This window comes from Acipenser ruthenus, chromosome 13 (genome assembly GCF_902713425.1).
Source record: "Acipenser ruthenus chromosome 13, fAciRut3.2 maternal haplotype, whole genome shotgun sequence".
NCBI lineage: Eukaryota > Metazoa > Chordata > Actinopteri > Acipenseriformes > Acipenseridae > Acipenser > Acipenser ruthenus.
This window is the reverse complement of record NC_081201.1, coordinates 10,300,606-10,320,533: the sequence shown is the minus strand read 5'-3', so window position 1 is coordinate 10,320,533 and position 19,928 is coordinate 10,300,606. Positions and strand designations below refer to the sequence as shown.

Sequence of the window (19,928 nt, the reverse complement as noted above, 5' to 3'; positions counted from 1 at the left end):
CCCTGATACAAAGTACGTTCTGGGGCCTCCAGGTTTGTGGTGCTAGGAGTGGGGCATTTGTTGACCGTCTTCCTCACAAAAACCACTTGCTTACTAAATATCCACCCCAGCTGTCATTTCCCTTGGCCAAATGTTATCATTTACCATCACTGACTTCATAGTTTACTTAATTTATTATTACTATTGGTTATCAAGGTCAAAAGGAGGACTCGCTGAAGCAATCTGTGTTGCCACAATGAGTTTACTTGGTTGCTTGGCAACCAAGCTTGGCTCTCACAATCTGGAAGAGTGGGTGAGCTAGAGAATCACTTAAGACCCACTACGGTTTAAAAGGATTACAAATCAAATGGTTTTAACAGTATTTGTGTCACCCTACAAAAACAAAAACAAAGACATTGATATAAAAATAATAAATGCTATCCTTTTAGTTGATCTGTTGATTTTTCTTAACCTCTCTTACTTTTACTGCAGAACTGAGGGGCTCTCTAATAGGACAACTGGGGGGCCCAGGAATAGGAGTAACAGGTACAAGAAAGAGAGCTCCCCTCAAAGTACAGCCCCCCCCAATACGGGTAAGATCAAGCAAGTGATTAGAAAGTATTATGTCTGGCTGCATAGCTGGCTCCTCTATCTGCCTTGCGGATTCCTCTTGCATATGTTCTCTATTTCAGTTCCAGCCCCATTCCCCTTTTAATGAGATACAGATGTGTGCTGTTTATTAAAGCCAGGGAACAGGAAATTCTAGGATTCCATGGGGACCCTCGTACTGCACAAAAACACACTGCTGCAGAGTTCAGACTGCAGGGGCAGCAGCAGCTCCATTTGACTATGAATCCACCAGCAAGCCAAGAGAAATCCTGCTCTTCTAACCCAATATTAATGGTAGTTCTACTGACTGGAAGGTCATTTTGTAATGTTGTGGAAAAACCAATAATCGCAGGGAAATGAAACTTGGCAGATGGCGATACCTAACAATGGGCATTGAAGACAGTGCCTATTAGTTCAATTGTGTAACAGTTTGTTCAAAGAAGAGTTACCTCTAAAGAGGTACTGAAAAATATAACTCAAAACTGCAGACTGCTAAAAAAATAACTCCCCTCAGTCAACTAGGCCCCATATAATTATCTTATTTATTTCCCATGTAAGACACTGAAACTATTGGATTAGTTAATGTAAGGGGGTATTTTTGAAAAGTTGCTGCTAAAAGAGATAATAACATTACAGTTTTGTTTCCTGTTCTCTGGTCCTGTTTTGGTCACTAGAATCATCAGTTTTGTAAGAATGCAGTTGAAAGAATTGGAGAGAGGGAGGGATGGGGGGCATGAAAAAGACGGAGCAGTAGAGAGATGAGAGGTGGGAAAAGACGACAGAGGGAGATTAACAGAATGTGTTAGTGAGCATTAGAGAGGCAGAGGAGACACAGAAGGAGAGGGGGGGCTGAAATTTATCATCCCATTCCTTTTCCTCTCAGGAAGCACATCCTGTTGCTGTTTAGCTGTGAAGTGGCAGCGCAGAGTGTTTGTCGCAGTGAGAGAGAGACTGAGTACGCCCTGAAGCTCACCAAAACAGCACAGTGAAGCCCCTTCCTCTTGGACAACAGCAGCACTCAGAGACACGTCTGTGTGAGCCTCCCCACTGCCTGAGAATCGCTTTTCAGACCTGCAGCATGGAGAGTACTGACAGAGGAAGGAGGGAAATCCAAGCTAGAGCTTTCTACCGCCTCTGAAAATGAGATGCTGAGAAAATAATTTACAGCTGCAAAGCTGTGTGCTTCAACCCCAAGAATTCAGGGCATCTGGTTTTCCTTTCTTCTGTTATTTTTGTTATCCCACCCCCCCAACCCCCCAGTCTGTGGAGAGTTTGAAAAAGAGACGCCTTTCTGCTGTTTGCTTGAAAACCAGCCTCCCTCCTGGGCTCAGAGAGAGAAAGAAGAGAAAGAAAAATAGTAAAAGGAGCAAGGGGACTCAAAGCAGGAGCCAGGCAGTGTCAAGCTTGTGGAATGGACCTGCCTGTCTGCCGGTTAAGCACAGAACTACCGTCAGTACCAAAATCTGAAGAGGAAGGGTAAAAAGGGATTTCTACCACCCAAAGGGATATATGAAAAAAAGAGTTGACCTGAGAATGAACGGAGATGTCCTCTAGCTGCGATTAAAGGGGTTTCATTTGCGCAGGTGGTTTTGTTGTTTCGGATGCACCGCAACTGATAAGCAGCTCACTCGAGAGGAGCAGGAGAAGGTGGTAGAGGAGAGACTGGGTCAGGCCACACCTCCCCTGCAGGGAAGGGAGTGGATGGCCGTTCAGAAGCTGGTGGCCGCGGCGGTGGCTGTGGCCCTGCTGTCCCTGATCCTCAACAACGTGGCGGCTTTCACACCCAGCTGGGTGTTCCAGGCGCTGGAAGACGGGCGCAAGCGCAGCGTGGGGCTATGGAAGATGTGCTTTGTGGCGGAGCGGGGCCGAGAGGCAGGGGGAACGGCACGGCAGGGCCAGACAGGAGAGCGGCAGTGCCAGACTCTCGGCTGGGGGGCAGAGTACTCTGGCTTTCAGGAGTCCCGCAGCACCGTCAAGTGTGAGTGAGAGGGGCTGGGAGGGGGAAAAGAATACAACCACCCATAACCAAGCCAAAACGTGAAAATGTAGTTCCATTGGATAAGTCATTAAGCCCAAGATTATTTTATGCATATTAGGATAGACCCACTAAAATCATGGGCTTGCCATTGTTCTGATATGGAGTAACAAACAAACATGTAGGATAAAAAAAAAAGAAAGTGATGCAAAAAATTGTAGTTTGAAATAGCAAAATCAAATGTATGCATAAACAAGCCTAGAATCAAAGCAGATTAATCATTGCACAAAGATTAGATTGTGATCAAAGGTGTATCATTTAGCCTTTGCTAAATACATTTACATCACCATGGCAACCAGCACTACAATGATCTGACAAAGTCTGTTTATAAATCTGTTACTATAAACAACAATAAGACAATTGCTGCAAGATTAAACTTACCTACTGTACCAGTACAAGAACATACTGCTTTTAGGGGGGCTACAGAAATATTTAAATAAAAAAAACTAAAAAGTATCAAATCAGGAGAAAAGTTAGTCACAATCCTGCAACTGTGAAAAATGACAATGTCTGAAATCAAATCCTGACCTACCTATTGTAATAGAGACACATACTGTACAAGGATTCACCCTTCTTGGGTAATGGAATGAAATGTATATATGAAATGAAAGTGATATTACACTTCCATCTTGTATCCTCAGAAGCTTGTCAGAGAGATGCACTGTACTACAGAATCAGAGACAACCCACATACACATTAGACTATAATATACACTACTTTGGTTGGGCATTTTTTGTGGATTGTATAGTAATTAAATGGGATGTTCCAAATAAAGCAAATGGACTGTTAAAAAAAGAAAAATGGCTGAAATGACCATTAAAAAACAAAACAAAACACTAAATTCTGAAAATCTGGAACCCGAATTTTTTTAAAGTATATAAATGTACTCCTGTTGACTGAAAGAAGAAAAACACATGTACAGTTTAAGAGTAAAGAGTACATTTAGAAATTATACCCTATTATAATGCATAGAGAAAATAGTTGCATGCAATAGAGTCAACTCTTCCAACTCCTATTAGCCACCACTACCCAGATATATCAAGGTCTTCACCCCAAAGTGCTATCTGCACCTTAATGAAAGGAAAACACTCCTCTAAGGGTTCAAGACTACAGAGCTTCCCCTTTATAATGCTGTAGTTAGGAGCCATAATTAGACGTGCTATTTGTGTTCTGCCTTATAATAAGAATACTAGTGCTAGTGTAATGACATTATGGGGCAAAAGGTAGCCATGCCCATTCAGCCTTATAACCTGTTCTGCAGTATAAAGGGCTGCCTTATAAAGAGAGAACTGCATTAACAAGCACATTTAATTCAAGGACTCGGATGTATGCCCAAACAGTTTACTAAGTTTAGTAACTTAAAAAATCCTTTGCCAAACTTTTTGACTAAAAGTATTTGTTCAATGTTTTGTTATCACATGTGGATATTGCACGTTGGAGAAAAGACCTTAATAAATATGGCCCCAAGTAATGTGATAGAACTGATAAATATTGTACTTGTTCAGAACACACTAGAAGTATAAGCAAGTGAGCAATTCACCATTGTTGTCAAAACTGGCAGTTACAAAAGTAGTGAAACAAATAACTTTGGTACTTTGTTGGTAGAAGTCTCAATAAATGTAATACTAGGGGGGCTCCCGAGTGGTGCATCCAGTAAAGGTGCTCCACGTGGAGTGCAGGATGCGCTCTATAGTCTGGTTCGAGTTCAAGTCCAGGCTATTCCACAGCCGACCGTGGACAGGAGCTCCTAGGGGGCAGCGCACAATTGGCCGAGCGTCGCCCGGGGGGTGGGAGGGTTAGGTCGGCCAGGGTGTCCTCGGCTCACCATGCACCAGCGACCCCTGTAGTCTGGCCGGGCGCCTGCAGGCTTGCCTGTAAGCTGACCGAGAGCTGCGTTGTCGTCCGACGCTGTAGCTCTTGGGTGGCTGCATGGTGAGTCCGCAGTGTGAAAAAAAGCGGTCTGCTGACGGCAGAGGCAGAGCAGAGCAGGGGTGGTAGCAGTGAGCTGAGCTTCAAATCATAATTGGCCATTCCAAATTGGGAGAAGCCAATTATTTTTATTATTAACGACTAAATTTATAAAAAAAGGAAAAAATAAAAAAATAAATGTAATACTAGGTATAGCTGGTACACTCTTAATAGCGAGCACCTCTGAAATCTAGATGCTGTTGTCTGCCTGTGGTGCCCCTATGGCTAGCCCGCTGCTCTAATGCCCTGCTGTTTGTCCCCCAGTGCAGTTTGACATGATGCGCGCCTGTAACATGATAGCCACTGTGGCCCTGACGGCTGGACAGCTCATTTTCCTGCTGGGCCTGGTGGAGCTGCCCCTCATCACCCAGGATTCCCAGTGGTGGGAGGAGGTCATAGCCGCCCTCTTCCAGCTAGCCAGTGAGTACAGACCTCTTTATCAATATACCCATAGCTTTACTAAATCACAAGAGCAGGACAGTAGACAAAGGCAATCTATCATGCCAATCTAAACAGCAAATTAATTACTATATTTATCAAGCTCAGTTACCCACATTGACAAACTACCTTTCTGTCCTCAGCTGCTTCTACAAGACGCAAATCCCTCATTCCCAACAGCTGCACCACACTGCTTACCTCCCAGTCCCTCAACTCTAATAAATAGATCACAGCTCTTATCTCGCAGTCCCTCAGGTTGGAATGAGGCTGCAATGTTATGAACCATTCCCACAACTTTAACCACTAGGTTACACTGCGTACCTCCACTAACCGCTAGACCACATTGCTTACTGCCCAGTCCCTAAGCTCTCAGACAACCTGCTCCCTTACAGACCTATAACCACTAGAGCACGCTGCCTCCCTCGCAGTCCCTCAACTCTAACCACTAGACCACATTGCTTACCTCCACACACTGCATTTACACTACATCATCAAAAAAGCCATTGAAGAACAGCAGCAGTTTTTAGAAGCTATATGCTTACAATGGACGCCAGTGGGGAGATGGGGTTTCTTTGAAAGTCAGGATGCACGATTACAGAACTGCTGTGTATAAAACTAATACAAACACCAACGGGAAAAGAGAATCTAGCAGTCCCAGGTCCGCAACGCTCTTCCCCAGCCTTCCCAAGTGTGCTGAGGAAATGCGGTGTGTGTCTGTTTAGTTTGTTGTTTGCATTGCTCCCCCGCTATTGTGCCACCAGTTTGCTAATTTTAGCCAGCGCTGCCTGTGTGTGCAGGCCGGCAGCCCAGAGCTGCTCCAAACACAGAGCGACTGTCGGGCGCCAGGATATCCCGGCTCAGGACGAGGAAATGTCTGTTGCTACCTGTTATGCAAACCCGAGAGGGGGCTGGGGAGGGGAGGGTGTCACGTTAGACAGATCTCTGCAAACAGATCATTGTTGTGGGAAGTACTAGTGTCCAGATAAGCAGGGCAGTCTTTCATATTTTTTATTGAAATGATGGTAAGACTTTGTAATAAATGCCTATCTTACTGCATACATTGTAGTTTTTCTCATTTACAAATGTGTCTAATTTGTAAGTGCAATCTTTGAAATCATATTTAAGCTTTTTTTTTTATCCTGGATGCAATTCTTTCAGGACTTTTTTATTGTTGCAACTGACTTTTTTGTTAATATGATTGTTCACCTCTGTTAGTTCCACATTACTAAAAGTCTTTGATTATCCCTGATAGAATGCCCGGGCACTAAATCCACTGGAAGAATAAAGGTGTCTCTAATTTGGAGAGATCTAAAGATTACCCAGATTTGGATACCCTCAATAACTTTAGCCAAGCAATACCAGTACCAAGTTAGGATGAGTGGTTCTCAAGAAACAACTAAAAGGTCTATACAGTATGAAAAACTCCAATATATTCTCATTGACAGGGATAATCATTCCCTGCAGCAGATAAGACAAACTTTCTTGGTAGTTTAGAAATATCTGCCTTTCTGGCTCGTTAATACCAGCCATTTTAAGGTCCGATTTTGAAATACAGTTGAGGCACCAAAACCAACGCCAGTAACCCGAACTGACCTATAGTCCAAACCATGCTACCACAATGAAATGCATGCCAATTGTAGCTGTAGAAACCAAACTTCAGTAACATATTTTTATGAGGAGTATGTAAAATATTTCAGCTGTAACTATTTTTTTCAGTGTTATTCAGATATTTCTTGCTGCAGGTTTCAATCAGAACAAGTTACTATTCTAAAAATAGGATCCGATACCAACTGGATTGGATTAACAAGAGTTAGTCGTTATATTGGTTTTCATACAAGCTATGAATACTACAGGTAGTAAAGTTCTACTGACTAGGTCATACTAGTACTAGAAATCCCAGTCATAGCAGCAGCAGCAGCTTTGCTGAGGTGTAGGGTCTTCTTTTAAAAAACATCCTGTGAAACATCACAGATGCAAAAGAGTAAAATCATTTTAAGAGGTTAAAGTAATCAAGACACTAATAATAATGTAACTGCTCCTTCCAGCTAAGTAGTTTCTTGCAAGTTTGATACCGTTACAAATGGTTTTACTTGCCTTTGGTTTTGCAATGGATTCAAAATATGGCCCAATGAGTTAAACCATTGTATTCAGCTCAATTAATTCTACATCACTCAGCAACATTCCTACACACACACTGCTGGGCCTGTGTGGAGGATGACTTAATGTTATTGGGATATCCATTGATTAGTTCCAAGCTGAAAGGCAGAAGTTACTGTAATTCAGCTCAGCCTTTTGAAATGAAATGAAATGATGTACAATTTAATAATGCCATGAGATGCTTTAAAGAACCGATCATAAATCAGTTACTAGTTCCCAAGAAGATGTTATTGGTTTAAAATATGCAACCTTTTTAATTTCAGTTTTTATTTTTATAATTCAGCTGCTGCAAATATTAACAGTAGCGAATAAGCAACTCCTAGCTGTAATTTCTTGCCCTTCAGTAGTGTATAACTGCACGTTTTTAAGAAACAGCAAAATTGGTCAGAATTAGTTAGAACTACATTCCTGTTGTGTTTCCCATATTTTACAACGAATAAACCTTAAAGTAGGTAAAGTATAATCAAAATAGTCCACAGCAGAATATAACTTTCCAGATAATGTTGGTTCTTACTGGGTCTTGGATAGGCCTCACTAGAGTTCCTTAACATGCCTGTTTATTTTATTTGAACTTGAATAAAACCATTCCCCAGTTTCTGTGGCCCCTTATGAAAAACAAAACACAAATTAGACATACTATGGAGGTGCATTGGTTAACTTCAATACACAATATTAATTACTTCGGCAATTCTTTGGGGAGCAGATGTAGTTCCACACAAATCATAAGAGTTTTCAGAAAGTCAGTTGCTCCCCCCGCTATACTGCACTGGCTCCAGCAGAGAGGCCCCACAGGTTTTATTCTATCTGTCATTGGACTAGCAAATATAGGTCATTGGATCAAATATTTATTTGTTCCCCACTATTCACTGGATTGATTGTTCATAGACCTGGAGCAATGGGTTATAGAATGGAACCAATGGGTGACAGAACAGGATCACGGAGTTACAGATTTGGACGGAATGTACAGTATAAATGGAGTACAGACCTGTTCCTGATGTGTGGGTAATTACTTATGGTAGTACCCAATGAGGTGGTGATGTTGGTGGGCACCTGTGCCCACCTGTTGATGGGCCAGGGAGTCTTGGGTGTGGTCAACACACACGGATTCCACCTCACAATCCACCTCCAGTAGGGAGGGAAGGAAGGAAGGAAGGAAGGAAGCCGTTTGGATTCCCTTGCCGCCAAACTGGGCCTTTCGCACAACTTGCTAACTGCATAACCCGCCCTTGATTTTCTTACAAAAAAAGACCATAATTGAAAATACACAGGTTCTGTAAATAAAACCTGTTTCAGTTAATAGCAATCAAAACAACAAATTAAAGAATGAGACCGTTAACACAAATTATTAGGGGACCTACTATGACCCCTGCAATGAGTTTCACTGGATCTCAGCCCATATTATAACAGAGAACAGTTCAATAATGTATAACAATAAAACAACGTATGAAATGAGCTTGATTCTGAGAAACTTAACTGGTCTTAAAGGTACAATAAATGACAATAAGTGAGAAAAATTATATACATATCTTAAATAAATCACAATATTCACAGTTGATATGTTACAATTAGGTTCAAGTTACTCTCTCAAGCTCAAATCTTAAGGTATTAAAGTTATTGAGTACTTTACTTTTTTAATTTTTTTTTTATACACGATTGAATTGAACTATACCACGTACTGAAACTGTCTAAATGTTTGAATGCATTGTGTTGCTATTGCACAAATACATTCACTATATCCCTGTGGAATTGTCAGGTAATATTACCTGGATAATCCCTGGCTAGTCATGATACAAATGAAACCAGCACATTTTGTCAGTGGAATCATTCTAATAATAAACAAACAATTCACTCATAAACTCAATTCGCTCCCGTTTGGAGAATCTCTGCGTGCTGAAGGATTCCGTGCCACTGGCTGTCTCTCCCCACAAAGGTTCAGGCAGAGGGCCTGTGAAGGGAAATGACTTTGCTGAAATAAATCAGTTTATTCTGGGCAGTGGGAGGAAGCTGCGTTCCTGTTTCCTTCTGTCGGACGGTAAGGGATGGTAGCAGTCTCCGAAGAAACAATACTTTTTCAGGGCAGCTCCTCCAAGCACTCACTTACTTACTCACGAGGAAATCCATTCAAGATTGCTTTCCCAAAATCTTTCTTCAACTTTTCAGTGTCTTTTTATACTTGCTTCCAATGTACCAATGGCAAGAGCGTTTATCATAGCATAGATAGATAGAAAATAAATAAATAAATAATAATCTTAGCCATCTGTAAGCTGCAAATAAAATAGAAAAAAAACATTACTAGGTTTCTGGTCATGTGGGGTCCAGTTTGATGACAGTAAAAACCCTTATAAACGTTTAATACACATTTTAGAAATCATCTCCATTACAATATTATTCTCAAACTGAAGACACACTGCAGACAAAAGTTCCATTTATTTTTTACCCGGCCAACTAATGTCTTTACACAGAAATGAAGATGCTTTTTGTGTTAGTTTTGCATTTAGAAGTTCTCTGTAATGGCAATGTTTTTTATAATAAGCACCCTTCCAACATTTGACTCCTTATGAATTTAAGGAATGGGTTAAAATGTAATTCAGGCACCAGTCTGTGTCAGCCAGATGTTTTCAAATTTATATTGTTTTGTATTTAACTCTCTCAACGCCAACTACAGATAGTTTACCCAAGGATCACTTGTTACCTAATTTCAGCATCATGTATTGAAAAAAATATTTAATGAACATAAATATTTGGGGACATACACAATAAAGATACAGGTATTTCCTAGACTTGTATCCAGTTTTTCATTCTAATTTTAATGAGGGTCTTCTTCAATCAGGGCAACAAAAATGTAGCTGCTCTTTCCTGCATTCACTTTTATTTAAGTTTATTTCTAATAAAGTACTTGCATGATGATAATTTGTAACGCAACAGTTCCTTAAGTGGATGCTGACTGTTTAAATGACTTGCTTTTCTCTTTCCATGGCTGTGGAATTACCTCCGTCTGGAATTACAAATAATAAATGGAACTTCATGCGTATAAAAAACAATCACTTATGATGGCTTGCTCCCATTAACATTTATGTAGGCGCTTCTTCCCCCCCAGTCAATTGTAAAACACATTTCCTCGTCAGTTAGTCTGCTTGAATTTCCTTGAGACGCTTCATGCAGATCCATTCACTGTCAATTTTGTTCTCTATTAATTCACATTCAACAAACTCACAGAATACAACAGTCCAGACATAGCAAGGTCATTACTCCAAAATTCAACTGGAAACACTTTTTTTGTGAAAAAACTAGTACAGTGCAATTACTTAGTGTAGTTTTTGTGACATCAGTTATTATCTTAAGAAAACCCTGCACTGCATTTGGATATTGACAGTGTTACTGTAAGTCAGGTGTAGGGTAACATTGCAGGCACATTGTGAGCTAGTGGAATTTGTATACATTCATACAGTAGATGCAAGGTTCAGTTTCTACTGATGTCTACTGAAATATTTAACTGAAAATAAATCAAGTTATAATTCTGTTTTTACCAACTTAAACATAAGAAAATGCATATTTATTCAATTCAATCATGAAAACCACTTTAGAAAAGCAACATTAGGTGGATATAATTAGATGTACTGTAGACCTAAATAATATATTTTAATGCTATTTCATTATAGCCCAATTTACTGGTATGTTCTGGTATCCTTCGGATGAGGCATAAAACCGAGGTCCTATTGTAACTGACTGCAGCAGCATTTGTTGATGCATACTTCAGCCCCTAGTCTCTGCAAGTCATTTTGCATAAAAGCATCTGCTAAATGACTAATTAATCAATTAATTACAAATATTTTGGACTTTTCATTGTACGTCCACCTGATAATTTTACCAGGAATATTTTTTCTTTCTTTTTTAAATATGTATTTGCTGTTTCCCCTGCCTTATAAAATGTCCGCTGTGGTCTTGTCTCCATGCAGGCTTTGTTCTGGTGATTGGGCTGGTCACATTCTACCGCATCGGTCCCTACACACACCTCTCATGGTCCTGCTACGTGGATATCGCTGCCTGCCTCCTGGCCACGCTGGCAGCCGCCATGCTGATCTGGAACATCCTGCACCGACGGGAAGACTGCCTCACACCTCAGGTCATCGTCATCAGCCGCTCGCTGGCCGCGCCCTTCCGCCCACGCCTCGACAACGACTACGTTGAATCACCCTTCTGAGTCCATACAAACTGCCCTTCATTGGGAGGACTGGAGAAACTCTAGTAGTGGCTTTAACTAACCCATTTGGGTGCCAACTCTCTGCCAGACTAACAGTCGCTGTTACTGCCAGAGGGGAGGGGGAGGGGTTGGAGATGGGCATCGCTTCCTGAAATAATTTTAAAATGCTATTGTTTCCTTAAAAACAGAGACACTAACCAGGCTGGGTTTCCAGACCTATGAATTTTAGGGATTTTAAAAGCACATAGAGACAAGAGAAAGGCCTCGAGACTGCTGGGGAACCCACCTGTAGTCTGGGCCTGACCTCCACAGCCCAGGAGTCAGGCAGGATTTACAAACTGCACAGGATGTACTGCCGATTTGTTCCGACACCCACAATGATCCCTTCATATCTAGGACGCTTGCTTTAGGCCACTAGGCTGCTCATGCACTGACCCACCTCAATGTGCTTTGCTGTTTCTCTCTGGATCAGCTGATCCGGACATCGCAACATACAACCCTTTCTTCACGAGCAGGGATCAAGCTGGCTCTTGACTTCTTTTTTTAGCTCAAAACATTCTTTTTTCAAGATCTAGTAGAGTTTCTAAATGTAACAGATCAAGATGTTACTGGCAGCAGCATGCCAGAACCATTTGTTTATTTAAAGTGGCATACTTTATATTTGTATGTGTTCCCATAACCGAAAACAATTAATATTTGTATTAATATATTGTATATTTTACAAAACATAGTACAGTACATTACAATATACCCCAATAGATACAGTGCTGGACATGAATATTACATTTGCATTCATCTTTAGGACATCCAAAATATTTCTCCTTTATACAATCGCATTTCTGTCCAAAAACACCTCTTTTTCAGTAGACAACCAAATTGTATTAAATATTACTCTGATTGATTGCGAGTGAAAATTCTCTGTGCCACAGCTTCTTGAGCTTTACATTCCTATAATGCAGAGTTTTCTCTGTCCAATGACATGCTACTATTTAATTGAAACACACCTCTGATAAGATAATACAGGCACATGTAAGGTGGTGCAATAATCACAGCCACCACTGTCTTCCTCTCCCTAATTTCTATTTTTGTTTCAGGAGTGTCAGACCAAGGGTTTAGCCTGAATGCATTCAAATTTAACTTTTCCACATTAAATGTCAGCCAATTCCATATGCATGCCTCCATTCATAAATACTGTGCTACCCTTTTGTTAATTAATAAATAAATAAATAAAAATAAATAAATAAATAAATAAAAGCTGCTTTTCAAAATATTTTATACATTATGTAATGAGTGCTAACATTGCAAAATCTACATTATAATGTACTTTCATATTGAGAGCTGTTAAATGCCAATGTAAAATGCTTTGTGTTACTGGATTTATAATTATTAAATAATGTGAATCTCCATGATACCTGTTTCGAGAACAGTGTGGTGTGCAGAATTATGTGGAGTTTTTAATGCGATTGACCAAAGTACACCACCTACTCCCCACTGAGACACTGGCCGTGCCTGGGACAGAGCGATAGCACTTTTCTCCATTTGTTTTCTGTTTGTGCCCTGCTTCCCCAGTAACCAAACCACACAGAGAAACTGCAGCATGGCCGGCGAATTCCTGTGCAGGAAGTGCGTCAGCCAGCAGGCAGGGGATTGCGGGAATCAAACACAATGCCTCCGGGCCAGTTCACAAAATACTGTAAAAATAGCTGTCACTGAAGAACTTATATAAAGCTGTCATCAAGCTATTAACATTCTGAGATTTCCTGCAAATCGGATGTGCCAGTTTCTTCAACAATAACATTTGCACACGTACAAGGGAAGCAGGCGGAATACTCTTAGCAGGGAGTTCATTGTACAGAGAGATTGGCTCTGCTAGTCAGAGAGAGAGCATATATATGTGTGTGTGTGTGTGAGAGAACAAATGTTAGCAATGTATATCCCCACCACAGATGTTAATACAAAAAAAGTACTTTCAGTATCATGGAAAAGTAGACTAAACTTCAACTTGCTTCAACAGTGGTGCCATATACAGTAAACTACAGTAGGTCTGTCAATGGTAATCAGTGTGGACAATGTAACAGTTCATGATTGAAGTATATATTAAAAAATGGTTTATCACCTTGGATTCTACTGTACACCCTTTGTTAAGAATAATCTCCTACTTATGGCAACATATCTCAATAGTGAAAACAGACTACTTTGACAAGCTAACATGATATGCAGAGTTCAGGCTTTCTAATGATATTGTGTGACATACAGATCATAGAATAGTTTAAATGTTAATGATAATAATGTTTAAAATGTTATGCAATTAGGAGATAAGAAATATACACTTCTGGGTTATGAAGTTTTTGGTATATTTGATAATCATTACAAACCTCAGAGAAAGAACAAAAGCACTGTTTCAGTGACCACAAATAAAACAATCTGATCTACACAGACAAAGCTGCAAATACAGAGACTATGCACAATGTGACATGGGCCACAGCGAGAATGAATTGCATTTCCTCCTGCATTGAACAGAATATAGCAATAAAAGGACAACTACTTCCCCAAATTGTCCTAAAAACAACCTGATCTGCTACCGCTGATGCAGAAAATACACTATATTTCTCAAGAGGCTGAGATCTCAGAGACAGACAAAAAGTGGGCAGACTTTGTGGCATTGTGCCAGCCTCTAAAAAATTAGGCACACTCTACTAAACACGTACCATCTAAAACTGGTTTCTCATTGTAAAATACACTGAGATGTGGTACGTGTCCAATTTACTCAAGACCTAAAACACAATGGGCATGATTGATCAAGGTCTTTACTTGAAAACGTAACTTGCACTTTGTTTGTCAAAAGAAAGTACAAAAAAAGGAAATAATTTAGGCACATATTACATGTTAACATTCTGGGTTGCTTGTTACTATTATTTTATAAGTCCAATGTTTTGTAGCATTACTGTTTTACAACAATATTAAGCAAATTGCACCTTGGAGGGCCAATGAGCCATGTTCAGTAACAGATTTTGTAAAAGAACGTGAAAGGCAAACAGAAATACAATGAAACCTGATTTAAATCACCAAAAAAAAAAAAAGGAACATTTGTGGTTGTTCATTCAAGTTGCCTCTGTCCTTAGCTTTCTTGGTCTACTGGCTAGGAAGAGCAGATGCCCATTCAGTGTGCCCACTTTGGTATGACCCCCTTTGACTTCATTACAACTTCTGTCATGGCACGTACAAGTTATTTACAATGGGAGATATCTTTGACTACTGTTCTTGACAAATCAGTTTCAGCTGCTTAATATCCAGCAATGCTTGATTTGATTCAGAACTGGGGACAGTCTGTATAAAAAGGACCTGGATGTTTCCATCCTAGCTTTAAAATCAATGAATATGTATTGCATTCTTTTCAGGGGAATAATAATGGCATTATATCAATCACATTGTCTGTATTATTGGAAGAGTCCCTACCTCTTGATGAGCTTGATGGATTTGAAGGCCTCGTCCATGTCTCCGATGGTCAGGTAGAAGCTGAAGTTGAGCATGGCGTCACGGGTGGGCTTGTCGCAGTCCTCCAGCCCCACAAAGTCCCTCAGTGCCCGGCGAGACACCATCTGGGGGACAGAGGAAGGTCCCGGGGTACCTTCACTTTCCACCTGCCCTTCCCCAGGCTGTGTACAGAGGTGGTAGTCAGTACAGACACACCTATACCACTAACAACTGCAAATGAAAGCTTCTAAAGCGGTTTCCTTAAGCTTGCTTGAATCATTTTTACAGTCAATTCGGTCAGCTCTTTTTATTACATTAGATAATGATGAAGTTCAGTATCATTTAAAACTATATATTCATTTTTTGTACACAACACATGGAAATAACAGTGAGGCCAAAGTTTTTAGGGCAGTGGTATTTAGATGTTTGTTCCTTTTATCCATCCCATCTCCAATCAGGTTACAACAAAGACCATAACTGGTGATACACAAACTGGCTCCAGATGTTCAGAACCAATGATTGTTAAAGCCTATATTTGTTGATAAATTCATGGAGATATTCTCTGATCAGTTGAAGCAGAACGTTTGACGGTTAAGTATACTGCATAAATTACTTAACTAGGCAGGAACAAAGTCAAAGGTTGTGTGTGTGAGTACTATTCTAATTTCTACCCCACTATCCTAAAACACCAAATGCAAGATATAATTATTTATGCACGGGAAGTTTAGCATCAGCTGAGAATGGAAAGCACAAAGCAATCTGAAGAGAGTGAGAGTGAGAGAGAGAGAGAGCATTGGAGAAGGCATGAAAGATAGAGCGAGAAACAGAAGACAGAGAGAAAGAGAATGCAGTTGAGGATCAGGATAAGCAGCACAGGTGACAGCAACTGTCAGAGTGCTGAGAAGTAGAGAGGGATGTGAAGAAGACAGATACTCACCACAGGCTGAAAGAGACAGCCTCTCCGAAACATCAGCTGATGAAAACAAACAGTGAGCCAAGAAAGGAAGCAGCAGAGCCATGAAAATGAAGTTATACAAATGCATGGGTACAGAGAGTAGATTCAATCAGGTAACACAGACCAACTTTATGAACTGGGTTTTCCCTGTTCTATGATGCTATACAATCAAATATCAACCAACAATTATAGCTTATTCCTTATGAAAGTTTATCACAGTAATTTTGCCGTTTACTAGGCGTTTACATGCTTACACCAGCAAGTTTAAAAATACTAAACAGATTCAATGACAAATGTTTAGTCTAGAAGACTTCTAATCTGGTATTGAATCCATTTAGTTTCATTTAATATTTCTGCCTATACCATGTATTTACCATGACAATTACACCCCCCACACCACATAGCATCCTCCCCACTGCCCCTCCTACCTTGCGGGTGAAATAGTAGTAGGGAACGTGGAGGGCAAGCAGGGCCTGCATGCCGGCTGGCCGTGGGTACGAGTCCTGGAGAAGCAGTCTATGTTCCTGGGTGCTGAAGAAGGAAACTACAAGCACATCTGCCTGCAGGAGAGAGTGAGAAACAGGGGCATTGCTGGGGAATGACAGGAAAAACTATAGCTACATTTCCACTGCCTAATATTGCAGTTCTGAAATGTATGCCGGGATGTGTTTGTTGAGCTTTTGAGACTAGTAACTGTTTCCATCAACAGTAAGGCAAACTATTTTAAATGGTGATAATAAAGAAATAAAGCTGTTGTTTGTTAAACTTAATATTGGTTCTCATTACTTATAATATCTCAGCATTTCAAAAGAGGTTTCGCCCTGTGTACTCACTGAGTCCTGAATGAACCTGTTTGCAGAGGCTTGAAAAATATTTTCTGTCTTCAGAGGAATAAATCCCTGTTGTTCTGATGTTATCTGTCATTTTCCAAACTTCATTTTTACTTTGACTTTAATTCAAGGTCCAATTATCCTGACATACTTTGCTTTCTACCACTATTCACTTCTTGTGTTACAGACAATAGAACCCCACTTGGTCATACACATTTCCTATAGGCAGCACAGAATGTAAGGGTCCCATAAACTGCAACACAGGAAGGAAGTGAACTTAGCAGTTTGGTGTGGTTCCAACACAGCCAGGCCTGCTCCCTACCTGATCTGTGCAGTCAGTGGTATGTGTGTGGGGTGAGGCTGGTATGGTCAGCACTGTCTCACACACAAACAGCCGCGGCTCACTCTCATCCCAGAACTGACTGACCGGACAGCGGCCACACAGCTCGCTGGTCTCCAAGCGCCCCCTGCAGGACAAATACAGGGACACCTCTTCATATACAGATTGTGTGGCAAAGCCTTAGTTGATAACCACCCACCAAAAAAAAAAGAAAAGAAATCATGCATATATCACTATTGACCTCATACATAAAGCTGTTTTGCCATTCTGCAATACTGAATTTATAATAAAATGTCCTACTTGCTAAATATTTGCATAATCTACCAACTAATCTACAGACAAAACAACATATTGTCTTTGATAACTTGGAAATATTTTTATATGGAGGTTCTCAAGGTTCTACAGATACTGGCCAAGAGGAGACATTTAAAAAATGAAAAATCATAGACCATCATTTAAACCTAAGATCATAAAATAAGGTTGACTTTCCACAAGTCAAGTCATTTCCACGTGGCATGTGAATGAGGAAAATGAGATTGAATGAGGCTCTCCCATAGAGAAAGCTAACATAATTTGGCTGCGGATGGTAGCCTATGGTTTAAATTTCTGCGTTGTTTGAAGGAATATAAAATCACACCTCTGCCCCCGACCCCATTTCCCCTGCTCCTCACCTCTCTGGCTCCTCTCCTTGGAAGCCCTCACTGGATCGGCCAGTAAAGAAGTCAAAGTGAGTGAGTGTGTCCATCTCCACATCATAGAAGTAAACCTTGGAGTCAATAGTACCATCAGTCTAGGAGGAAAGGAAGACATCGAAAAAGACTTAGTCGAAATGTTTCTTTTAGTATTTAGCACGATTGATTGTTTACAGTTATGGATGATAAATTACGATGGACTGTTGAAAGTTATGGAGAATTTTTATTTATTTATAAAGAGTCAACATTTGAATGCAACATGGTTCTAAAATCTTTAAAAAATATTTCAATAAACAATTAGCCGGAATTTAAACATATTCTGGGATAAAAGGGAAAGTGTATTTTAATTATGAATCCCTATAGGCACATAAGATAGTAATTCCATATGAAACATATGGTAGTGTAGAAACCAGAACCCTTGCAGAAACCCCCCCAACCCCCAACCCCCAACGGCCCCCACTCACCCGTGTGACAAGCACGCTGACTTGGCTGCCGTTGGCGTAGCACTTCACAAAGGTGCTGGCCAACCAAACCTCCACCCCACCACCCTCCCCCGAGGGTTCCCACTCACCCGTGTGACGAGCACGCTGACTTGGCTGCCGTTGGCATTGCACTTCACAGAGGCGATGGCCCCCAGGTTGGGAATGAGCTCCGCCAGACTCTTGGCATTGCAGTGGGGTTTCGCTTCCCTGTGGAGACACAGGGTGGCTTATTCTGGATACACAGGATTATAAGGCAACCCCTTAGAGATGTTTACTGCCTTTAAAGTATAACAATGTGCAATGAAGCATTGTGAAAGCATGGTACAGCTTTAAAATGATAGACATTGTCACATGTTCTCACAGTCACTCCCATTGTAAAATGAATCTAACTCATTATGGACATCGTTCTCTTTCCGAGCCTATTGTACCAGAATTGGCATTTGGATTTTTGCTGCAACACTGTTTTTTGTGTCATCTGCCACATGACTACCCTTGCAAACCCTTTCACTTTAGATTTTTAGCCAAGGTATGCAGATTTTCGTTTATGAAAATCCATATAGATAATATATGATTTTTTTTTTTTTTCTTTAACTTGCTTAACAGGAGAGTATAATGAAAATGCACTTGATTTGGATTAAACCGAGTGCAGGATGAACATGAGGTTTTCATGCTAGAATATTCTTTCAAAATTTTAATGAATACTCAAATATTCTTTCATTTTGAATTAACAAAAGTATAATTCATACCATATGTGCCAGGGCAGGAGCCCTGCACATGAAGAGTGGATTTTGTGTATGTATATTGTAAATATTGTGTTCATGTATTGTAAATAATGAATGAAGTGCCTAATGCTCCTGGAACACACCTACCTGCTGATTAGATTCCACACCTGGTAATCACACACAGCAGGCAGGCTCTCCCAGGAGTGTCAGGAACTTCATTCATTATTTATAATACATGCACACAAGATTTACAATATACACACACAAAACCCACTCTTCATGTGCAGGGCTCCTGCCCTGCCACACCATATATATACAGTTAAAAACATCTCTCATAACCGGTACCCCATAAAATGTAGCTTCTTTACAGTAGAATGATATATTCTTCATATTAATTATTTTTATTTCAACAAATCGAAACATGGTCAGTTCTGCCACTGAATACATTTGAAGCAGTGCTTGTTTGAAAATTTATGTCCAGGCACTAATAAAATTACAAAACAATCCCCCTGAATAAATGTGGTTTGTTTTGTTTAAATGCACATTTGCATTTCTTTGGTGGTCTTGTCTAACATGGAATATAGATATTGCACCTCCAAAGTCAGACTGTCACATTATGTATCTCTCTATGGATCGGACAGGCAGCCTGGCTGCTGAAGTGCAATATGTATATGGCTGTGCAGAATGTGAATTCAGAGCAGTGGTCTCCAGTGTATCTGTACCTGCGGGAGAGGTCAAACACCTTGATGTGTGCAGCGTCGGTCCCCACCACCAGGAAGGTATTGCAGACGCTTAGGAGCTGGGGGGTGCCCTCCACCTCTGGGAACACCAGCAGCTGCTTCACTGTGCCCTGGAGAGGGGGAGTGGAACACAGTCAGAGGGGCTGGAATGTGCAACACATGCAGGAAAATACAGAGTGAATGGGACCAGTAGAGTGAACCAAGATAGGGGGCATTAGTAGAGAAACAAATCATGAGCATGGAACTGCTGGAGCTCAATCCAAACCAAAGAGAGCCGGTTGTTAGACCACTTTGTGCTTTAATTAA

At 40.6% G+C, this 19,928-nt stretch overlaps 2 protein-coding genes across 4 annotated transcripts in view; one reads left to right on the top strand and one right to left on the bottom strand.

Moving 5' to 3' along the window:
* The window catches only part of LOC117417919 (intraflagellar transport protein 140 homolog), a 40,185-nt gene that overhangs the window by 10,912 nt on the left and 9,345 nt on the right, over positions 1–19,928 (bottom strand). For 2 of the 3 annotated variants that reach the window (XM_059035645.1, XM_059035646.1), the window contains exons 13-19: positions 19,605–19,732; positions 18,250–18,367; positions 17,658–17,776; positions 16,969–17,113; positions 16,245–16,376; positions 15,799–15,834; positions 14,844–15,043 (exon numbers count right to left, since the gene is read on the bottom strand). In XM_059035645.1, coding sequence (XP_058891628.1) covers positions 14,844–15,043; positions 15,799–15,834; positions 16,245–16,376; positions 16,969–17,113; positions 17,658–17,776; positions 18,250–18,367; positions 19,605–19,732 — 878 coding nt within the window. The remainder of the gene's footprint in view (positions 1–14,843; positions 15,044–15,798; positions 15,835–16,244; positions 16,377–16,968; positions 17,114–17,657; positions 17,777–18,249; positions 18,368–19,604; positions 19,733–19,928) is intronic. The other variant, XM_034030326.3, reaches the window with a different exon arrangement.
* LOC117417921 (transmembrane protein 204-like) lies at positions 1,290–13,504 on the top strand. Its single transcript, XM_034030331.3, has 3 exons — positions 1,290–2,566; positions 4,856–5,011; positions 11,143–13,504. Exons 1-3 carry the CDS (start codon positions 2,290–2,292, stop codon positions 11,385–11,387), a joined length of 678 nt encoding a protein of 225 aa, XP_033886222.1. The 5' UTR covers positions 1,290–2,289; the 3' UTR covers positions 11,388–13,504.